At 38.8% G+C, this 10,439-nt stretch overlaps 1 protein-coding gene across 1 annotated transcript; it reads right to left on the reverse strand.

Moving 5' to 3' along the window:
* Positions 1 to 5,634: 5,634 nt before the first annotated feature.
* Positions 5,635 to 6,327, reverse strand: LOC127079177 (uncharacterized). Its single transcript, XM_051019598.1, has one exon. The coding sequence runs from the start codon at positions 6,325 to 6,327 to the stop codon at positions 5,635 to 5,637; it is 693 nt and encodes a 230-aa protein (XP_050875555.1).
* Positions 6,328 to 10,439: the final 4,112 nt, after the last annotated feature.

The raw sequence follows: 10,439 nt of genomic DNA on the forward strand, positions 1-10,439 counted from the left end.
TCCTATGAGACTGTTGTGTAGTCCCTGCTTACGATCACAAACGAGCAAGCCCGTCAGCGGAACTACCACCGTCAACACTCTGCGCTTATAAAAGCCACTCAGGGTTCCATTTTGGGTAACCTTCGAGAGGTGAGGACTGCTCAGGATGCCTTACAGGCCAGGATGGATCAGAGAGACCGTCGTCGCAGCCGATCCCGTCGTCCACCTCAGGATGGCGAAGGCATCAGTGGTAAGCAGTAGGATGTCAGGTGACTCTCCCCTTATCTTATTTCGAAACATTAGGGACAATGTTCGATTTAAGTGTGGGAGGAGATTTTATCGCTTTCTATTTTTCTTTGTTGTTTTTAGTTAGATCGTTTATTTTTATTGCTTTTTAGTTGTTTACTTTGTTTCATTTTGCTTTTAGTCCGAGTGTTTTAGATAATGCATGAGTCTGACGAGTCACCAGTATAGTGTATCTTTAGTACATTCTAATCTCCCCATTCCTTTAGCCCTACCAAAAAAAAAATTTGCAAAAGAAAACGGTGTTATTCTGAAAGTTTTTTGGGCTTTAAGACAGGTTTGAGTTGGGATGTGGTGACTTGGGAGAACTTCTTGAAACATCAGTATCATTTTAGCACCATAGACTTCATGAATATAGGAATCACTCCCGAAACCCCATATACCATGACCTTAATCATCATTTCAGTATAGTCCTCAGTAGCTTATTCCAGCAGTCAGCTCCGGCCGAAGCAACCTCTACGTAGGGGACCGATGAACATAAGTGAATGATCCAGTGAAATAAATAAAAGAAAAGAAAAGGCAACTCCGGTATAGGTGACCCTCACAAAGTCATTTAAACCAAAAACTTGTAAAATTTTGCTGCAAAAAGAAAAAGAAAAAGAAAAACTCACCTGTTGTTAGTTGGTTCAGAGGTATCTGGCGCTGAACTCGGTAGGGCGGATTACGATCCGATCCCCCACAACTGCAGTTGGGTCAAATAAAAGGGTTTACACAAATTTATGTGCCAGGAACCCCATGTTTGGATCATAATCACTAACAGGTCACTCTGCTATGAAGCATGTATGAATAACGGGCTTAATGTGATTGCGCCTGAATGAAAAGGACCCAAAAAGAGATGAAGAGGTAGGCCTAGGTATTATGGGATAATATGGGTTGGTTAATATAGGAATGGAGTTTATGTCCGTGTCTGCGGATAAGTGTCATCACGATACCCTTATTTCACTCAGTTAGTACCTATCACTGCATCCCGACTTGAACTTAGAAACCTTTCTAGCCCGAATCACTCGTTGACACCAGTTTTTCTTCTATGAGCTTTTTAGTGTTTTGCTTGAGGACAAACAAGGGTTTAAGTGTGGGAGAATTTGATGACACTGAATTTCACCGTATTTTCGACTCCGATTTCGCATGCATTTTAGTCGTTTTATTGTTATTTTGTTATGTTATTACTATGTTTCTCTTTGTTTTCAGGTTTTCAGTCTAATCAGAGCCCCGATCGAGAAAAGGAGTGAAAATGAGCTAAAAAGACTAAAATTCAACATTTTGCACTTGTGGCTCCCACTGTGGCTGGCGCCATAGGTCCATCCATGACGTGTCACAACTTAACTTCCCTCAACTGCCACGTTTCCCACTATCTCCACTTGGGCGCCATAATTTGCCCTTATGGCGGGCGCCATGGTGTTGTGGCGGGCGCCACAAGAAGAAAACTTTTCCCTCCCAATTTCAAACTGAAGGGCATCCTTGTCATTTCCATTATTTTACTTGCCTATAAATAGAGACTCGATTTCATTTGTTTAACCATCCAAACTTAGAGCAAACTTAGTTGCAAATTAGGCATATATTCAGTATTGTAAAAGTGGTAATCGCTTCACATTGGGTGTTGCCACAATTGTGTGATCGAGTCTGTAATCGAGTTTGGAGCACTTTGGAAGGAAGTTAATCTTGCCGCCATTTTCATTTCCGTTTCGCACTTTATTCAACCCTCCTATTGGAGCAGGTTTTTATTGCTTTACCTTTATCTACTTTACTTTCCTGCACTGTCTTTACTTTATTTATTTCCCGCACTGTCTTTACTTTATTTATTTCTCGCACTCGCACTATTTTATTTATTTCTCGCACTCGCACTACTTTTATTTACTTTCCGCACTACTTTTATTTACTTTCCGCACTCGCACTACTTTTATTTACTTTCTGCACTCGCACTACTTTTATTTACTTTCCACACTCACACTACTTTTATTTACTTTCCGCACTCGCACTACTTTTATTTATTTTCCGCACTCGCACTACTTTTATTTAAATTAAAATGCACCTTTACTTTACCATGTCTAACTAAACCTATAAGGTTAGAATGTAAGGACCGTAATTGAACCGATAATCCGTACAATTGTTCGTAGAAACACTTAAGGGCTATTTTGACTTTCAACTTAAGTTTTCCCGCACTTAATTTCCGTTGGGTAAGATCGAAAGCCGTCCAACATCATTTAAACTTAGTTGTTTTTTAACTATTTCAAATACAGCGAAAGCGCTTTGTTTAGTCCATTAGGAGTTTTTAACTTAAGAAGAAAAGTGCTTTTAAAACTATTTTCGGACGCGTTTATAAGTTTAGAGTCTGGTTCGTGAGAACCTCTTTTGGTTGAGAAATCCAGGTGAAAATATTTTTCAACTTAGTCAAGATACTATATTTCTTAAAAATAGGTTTACTACTCTAATGCAATGCGCGCCTTTTTATAAGTGACAATAAGAAGGTTTGATTAGGGAGTACAACTCGGTTCTGAATACGCGAAAGCGACAGTTCCTGTTAAATTGGTTCTTTTCAAAGTAGGAAACACTGCCCATAAGTAGTTCTATTAGCAAGTACTTGGATTATTAATTGATTATGTGAATTACATTCGAGCCTGTCTTTATTAATTGAATTTAATTTAATACTTTACTTTTCATTGCACACTCTAAAAACCCCTATTTTGATTAACTTAGATAAACACCATAACAATAGATAACGATAGATTGACACTTGGTCTTTGTGGATTCGATAATCTTTTATATTACTCTGACGCATTCGTATACTTGCGAAAAATACGCATCAATGAATACCTACATGAATGACAAGAAACAAACAAGTGTCATCTCTTAATGAAGTTAGGGTTACTTGTTAGGCAAAACAAGATGAAACCCTAATATTAAAATATACACCTCAATGTGGTCATGCTTGTGATTCCATGACCAAATGCAAGGGTCATACATGATATGATTTTAGGTATGCAGATGAATTATGCAAAAGGAAAAAAGGAGGGTAAATTTTAGGGTATGACAGTTGCCCCTATTTAATCATCTTAAATCTGAAGGTACGAATTGCATTTAGCTTTTCGGGTTCAGGTGAAAGAGGAGTAAATATAGAAATAATTGAAAATTTATTCGTGATTAAAAATGGTTATTGTAAGGAGTAGCAAAATGCTTGATATGCATGGTGTATGCAATGCAATGTATGGTTGTTTAATTATGATGCATATGCAATGTGAATATTAGGTAAGGATATAAGGATTGTTGGTGAAAGATAGACTTTGACTCCTCGATATCCACACCATAGAATTTGTAATGAATAGCTTTTGTGTTACCACTACTACTGAGGGAAAATCCTGTTGGCTGAAGACTACCATCTGGCTTCGCTAGGGGAAGAAGGATGTATGAGCTTACTGAGTAGTTGTTGAGATATAAGCGTACAACAAGTGTTTAACTGTAGACTACCTATAATCCACTGAGGAGTTTTCAGCAATTAAAGTAATGCATATGGTTTTCCTGTTGATTTAGCTTTTTATTATTCTCAAGGTTTTATGGCATTATGCAATCAAGATTGGCAGCTATTTTGTAAACAAAAATGTGGGGAAAATAAAAAGATGAGAATTTACTGAATAACGACTGATTTTTATTGATCGGGAAAATTTTTGTACAGGTAGAATGTGTACAAAGATGCAAAAATCCTTAAAGAGGAAATTGCAAAAATGGAAAAACAAATTAAATGGAAATGGGAAATTTGTTTTGACTTTCCACTGATCACAATATTGGTTGTCATTCGTTGTAGCTCTGAGCTTCAACACTTTGCTTTTGATACTGCCTGAGGTCAAGCTGAGGGTGAGAATATGCTCAAAAGATAACGTCAAGATATAGTCAAATGCCTTTATCCCTAACCTTTGCATGAAATTTTTTATTCTTGTATCCATCGGGGTGCCATTTTTGGCTAAGTCGCCCTTTCGGGTTTTCAACTTAGCGGGCTTGTATATTTTTTTGTTTTAATCCCTAAATTTTTCATGGACATTTCCTTTTTTGGGTCCAACGAGATAACAATTTTTTCCTAGATTGGTTCTGACGGATGCCAATCTAGCGAGCTTTGTATTCATTTTTTCTATGAATAATATTTTTTGACTATATCTGAGTTTACCAGCATTGCAAGTCATCCCCATCCATTGTGGTGAGAATGAGAGCCCCTCATAAGAATGCCTTTTCGACAATAAAAGGGTCATTCATAGTTGGGAGTCCACTTGCCTTGAGGTTCCGAGTGTATAGGAGAAAGTTTTTTTAGCACAAGCTCGTCGACTTGGAATGAGCAAGGGAGGACCTTCTTATCAAAAGCTCTCTTGAGGTGTCGTTGGTATAGATGAACATGGCAGACGACCATCAAGCGTTTCACTTAAATAAGATTCAACTGATTATATCTTGACTTCACCCGTTCATCCTCATCGAGGTCTGCTTCCATGATAACCCTCGGAGACGAAATTTCTACTTCAATAGGTAGAATAACTTCCATTCCATATACTAGCGAATAAGGAGTTTCCCCAATAGAAGTGCGCACTGACGTTTTGTAGCCATGCAGAGCAAAGGGAAGCATCTCATGCCAATCCTTGTATGTCTTAACCATCTTCTGGATAATCTTCTTGATATTTTTATTAGTTGCTTCCATGCCGCCATTCATCTTGGGTCGGTATGGTGAAGAGTTGTGATACTCGATCTTCAACTTTTGGCACAACTCACTCATCATCTTATTGTTGAGGTTATATGCATTGCCAGTAATAATCTTTCTAGGAACACCATGGTGATATATTATTTCTTTCTTGATAAACTTTGTAACCACTTGTCCCGTGACGTTTGTATATGAAGTAGCTTCAACCCACTTTGTAAAGTAGTCAATGGAAACAAGGATGAAGCGATGACCTTTGGAAGCTTTTGGCTCAATCATACCAATCATATCAATGCCCCACATAGAGAAAGGCCAAGGAGAAGTCAAGACGTTCAATGGAGTCGGTGGAACATGGATTTTGTCACTGAAGATTTGGCACTTGTGACACCTCTTGACGAAGTTGTAATAGTCCACATCCATTGTTGTCCAATAATATCCAGCCTGAAGAATCTTATTAGCCATAACATGCCCCTTAGCGTGTACATCTTCACATCACAACCCTCATGTATGGACCTTATGATCGTGCTTGCTTCGTGTTTATCCATGCATCTAAGCAGGACGGAATCATAATTCCTCTTGTATAAGACATCCTCATTCAAGAAAAACTTAGAAGATAGTCTTCTCAAAGCTTTCTTATCTGTGACAGATGCTTTCTCGGGATACTCATGTCTTTCCAAATATCTCTAAGTGTCATAGAACCAAGACTTATCGTCGGATTTGGCCTCCATTGCTAGACAGTAAGTTGGTTCACCCAAGTGGTAAATGCAGGCGACAGGTGCTTCGTTCTTCCACTTGACTTTAAACAAGGATGAAATTGTGGCTAGAGCATCTACTAACTGATTCTCTTCCCTTGGAATATAATGAAAAGTGATTTCATCCAAATAAGGAATCAACTTTACAATGTGTTCTCTGTTCGGAATCAACTTCTTATCCCGAGTTTCCCAATCTCCTCGGACTTGACTGATTACTAAAGCAAAGTCTCCAAACACTTCAAGAATCTTGATTCTTAAATCGATGGGTGCTTCAATACTGTAGACACATACTTCATATTCTTCCATATTGTTTGTGCAGTCAACAGATAATCTGGCGGTGAATGGAATGTGAAAACCAGTTGAAGATGTAATTACTGCTCCTATTTCAAGGCCTTTCACATTAGAGGAACCGTTGAACACGAGCGTCCACCATGCTCCTGGTTTGGGTCCTTCGTTTGGGCCTGGAATGTTGCAGTCCCTAATGAACATGACGTCCTCGTCAGGAAAGTCAACCTTGATTGGTTGGTATCCCTTAATAGGTTGATGGGCAAGGTAGTCAGACAAGACACTCCCCTTGATAGCTTTTTGAGTTACATACTGGATGTCATACTCGGTTAATAGCATTTGTCACTGGGAAATCCTTCCACCGACAGCTGGCTTCTAAAAAATATACTTTATTGGATCCATTTTGGATATCAACAAAGTTGTGGGGCAAATTTTATACTGTCTCAAGCGTCGAGCTACCCAAGCTAGAGCACAACAAGTCTTATCCAAGAATGAGTATCTGGTCTCACATTCGGTAAGCGTATTGCTTAATTAATAGATTGCATGTTCTTTACGGACCGTGTCGTCATGTTGACCTAATACGCAACCCATTGATTCATCTAGCACAGTGAGATACATGATTAATGGCCTACCAGGAACTGCTGGCTTCATGATCGGTGGTTCTTGCAAATATTTTTTGATCTTGTCAAATGCCCATTGACAATCATTGTTCCATACGACCACTTGATTTTTCCTTAACAACTTGAACATTGATTCACAAGTAGTCGTCAAGTGCGAGATGAACCGTCATATGCAATTAAGTCGTCCAAGGAAACCTCAGACTTCTTTCTCTGTTCTGGGGGTTGACATGTCTTGAATGGCTCTGACTTTGTCGGGATCAACTTCAATACCCCTTTGACTCAATTTGAACCCCAATAGCTTGCCGAAACAGACTCCAAAGGCGCACTTAGCAGGATTCAACCTTAGCTGGAACTTCCAGAGTCTGGAAAATAGCTTCCTTAGATGGTACAAGTGATTGTCTTCATTCTTGGACTTAGCAATCATATCATCTACACACACTTCACTATCCTTGTGGATCATGTCGCGGAAGAGAGTCATCATAGTGTGTTGATATGTTTCCCTTGTATTTTCAAGCCAAAAGGCATAACTTTGTAGCAGTAAGTTCCCTAGAGTGTGATGAAGGTTATTTTCTCGATGTCATTAGGAGCCATCTTAATTTGATTATACCCTGAAAAATCGTCCATGAAAGAAAAGACTGAATGTTGAACTGTGTTGTCTACCAAGACATTAATATGCGGCAAAGGAAAGTCATCCTTTGGGCTTGCTTTGTTAAGGTCACGGTAGTCCACACACATTTGAACCTTCCCATCCTTCTTCGGAACCGGAACAATGTTAGCGACCCACTGAGGATATTCCATGATAGCTAGGAAACCAGTATCAAATTTCTTTTTAACCTCTTCTTTGATTTTCAATGCCATGTTAGGTCAGGTTCTTCGAAGGTTTTGCTTGACCAGAGGACATTCAGGTTTGAGTGGTAGGAAATGTTCAACAATGTTGGTATCCAACCCAGGCATATCTTGACAAGACCAGGCAAAGATGCCAATATACTAACGTAATAGATTAACCAACTCACATTTTACATGCTCGGCAAGGGATGCCCCAATCTTGACCTCTCTTATGACTTCCTCAAAACCCAGATTGATTACTTCCAACGACTCTTTGTATGGATGAATCTCATTTTCTTCATGCTCAAGGAGTCTCGCAAGCTCAGGTGGTACTTCACAATCTCCTCACAGTCGCCTTCAACTTGGTTAATTGGAAACTGAATCTACAATGAACTTCAACAATATTTCTCTCAATGGAATTATTTATTCTGCATGTTATGAGTTTATTTTTAGAATGTGTTTTTCTTTTGAAAAAGATGTCAAAAATAAATAAAAATAAACTTTTGCCATTTATTTTTTAGTGAAAAAATAAAAATAAAAGAAGGAAAAGGGATTATGATTTTGAATACAAAAGTTGTCTTTCATTAATTGAATAATGTTTTTAAAACAAACGGAGACCCTTACAAGTTATCCTCATGCCTCATGCGAAGGCAAGGTATAAGGAAAACAAAATGCATTACATTTTATCCTAGAAAACCATAGGAATTACAGTAGAAGTCCAATTGTCAAGCTTGAATCCCGGAGGACACTTGAGTATGAAACTAGAAACTTCATGCTGGCTGGAGCTTGCACTGTCTATAACTGCTACAGAAAAATCAAGTTGGTAGTCTGCGCTATTAAACCTGATTGGGTCCAACCTCTTAGCTCCCATTGTAGTTGGATATCAGGAAGTAGGACGATAATCGAGACCGAAGCGATCATGCTTCTCAGACACCTTCACAATTTGGCCTTAACCCTGAAGAGGACCACTCTCAAGAGTCTCCTAAGCACTCTTGGATGATGCTAGTACCATGGTTGTTGATTGACTCTGATTGACAGAGGTGAAGCTGACTTTTCAAAATCTAAACCTTGGAATGGAACTTCAAATATTCCCTCCTAGATTTCAACATATTGGAATGAAGACACCTCACTGATTATAGAATCCTCCTCCCCACAAACTATGACAAGCTTGTCTTTAAACATGATTTTTAACTTATGCAGAGTAGAAGTCACGGTGTCGGTTGCACGGATCCATGACCTCCCTAATATGCAACTATAGGCAGGGTGGATGTCCATGACTTGGAAAGTAATGGTAAACTGGTGGGGACCCACAAAATTGGCAAATCTACTTCCCTAATGACCTCCCTCCGAGATCCATCAAAAGCACGGACAATAAAAGCACTTGCTCTCATCTCTGGTCACTCAAACTACAATTGGCTTAATGTGCTTTTAGTAAACATATTGAGCGAGAAGCCATTGTCAACTAGAACCCTAGAGATTAAAGTGTAGACACAAGTTACTGAAATGTGCAAGGCTTTATTATGATTATTCCCTTCAGCTGTCAACTCTACCTCGTTGAAACCCAAGTACTTGCTCGCTGTAATATTGGCCACCACATCGTCGAATTAATCTACTGTGATATCCTGCATCATATGGGCCGTGTTGAGCACCTTCAAAAGAGATTTTCGACGAGCTTCTAAACTAAGCAACAATGACAATATTGAGATCTTTGATGGAGTTTGACTCAATTGGTCAAAAATCTTGAAATCACTTTGTTTAATCAGATTCAAGATCTTATGCCTTCTTCTATGGTAATGGTCTTTTCTTTTTCATTAACCACCTCTTTTCCTCTCGAAGTTGTTGCTTCTGTTGAATTACCAGAAGTACCTTTTGTCATAGAAGAACCAGATGCCACCACTGGAGTAGTTGGAACATAAATAAATGCATCTGCCCGAGGAGTAGGAATTGTTACTGGTGTAGGAATAACCTTTGGCGTATATTTTGGTGTGAACACACGACCACTGCGAGTCATTCCTCTTGGACCGGATGATTGACAATCTCTACACTAGGAACCTGCACTTTTTCACCTCCAACTAAAACAATTGCATTATACTTCCAAGGCACAACCTTAGCAGTCTGATAAGGAAAAGGTGAGGGAACATGAAAACAATGGGTTGAACTTTCTTTATCGGAGCTTCTACATGTTTCTTACAATAAACAATTTTAGTTGGCTCGATGACAGAAATTTCACCCACGGTTCTATCTCTTGAAAACTATAAGATGCCTTGATTCATCAACTCTTGGATGCAGTCCTTGAGTTCTTCACATCTTTCCGACTCAGTTTTGCACACCTCACAGTCATCATGCACACCTGTCAACACAACATGCTTCTGTATACTCATAGAAATACTTGACCACAGAGTCTTCACATCTTCTACCAAACGGACCACCTCTGTATTATCCTCTTAAATAATTGCATTCACCGCCTGATTACCATGATTAGGCAAAGGATTAGTGTAGATGTTTGATTGGCTGCATTTTATGTTAAAACACTAACTGGTCTCTAATGTCTTGACTGATGTCATGACATGCTTTGGAGATGTTTGATTGGCTACATTTTGTGTTAGAACATCTAACTGTACTCTGATGTCTTGACTAATGTCATGACATACTTGAGTAGTATGCTGCAGGTTTAGCTAATACAGGATTTACAGAATGTCAAACTAGATGTTATGACATTCATTCCTGACAGCAGATACTGAGGTATATAACAGTTGGTTGTCTGTTATAACTCAGTATTTAATTTCAGTTTGTTTATCAAGGGAATAAAAGACCTGGCATAAGGCCTACTGTCTGAATGTCAAACTGGATGTTATGACATCCATCATTGACAACATATACTGAATAATAGGCAGGTTGGTTTTCTGCTACAGTTCAGTATGTATCTCAGTCTGTTCTTCAGGAGGATAACAGACCATGGCATAAGGCTCTATGTGTAAATGTCAAATTGGATGTTTTGACATTTAT

The sequence above is a fragment of the Lathyrus oleraceus genome, chromosome 5, assembly GCF_024323335.1.
Source record: "Lathyrus oleraceus cultivar Zhongwan6 chromosome 5, CAAS_Psat_ZW6_1.0, whole genome shotgun sequence".
NCBI classification, from domain to species: Eukaryota; Viridiplantae; Streptophyta; class Magnoliopsida; order Fabales; family Fabaceae; genus Lathyrus; species Lathyrus oleraceus.

Excerpts from the sequence above, each read along its gene's own strand:
- LOC127079177 (XM_051019598.1), bottom strand. The coding sequence starts at position 6,327 with ATGCTATTAACCGAGTATGACATCCAGTATGTAACTCAAAAAGCTATC.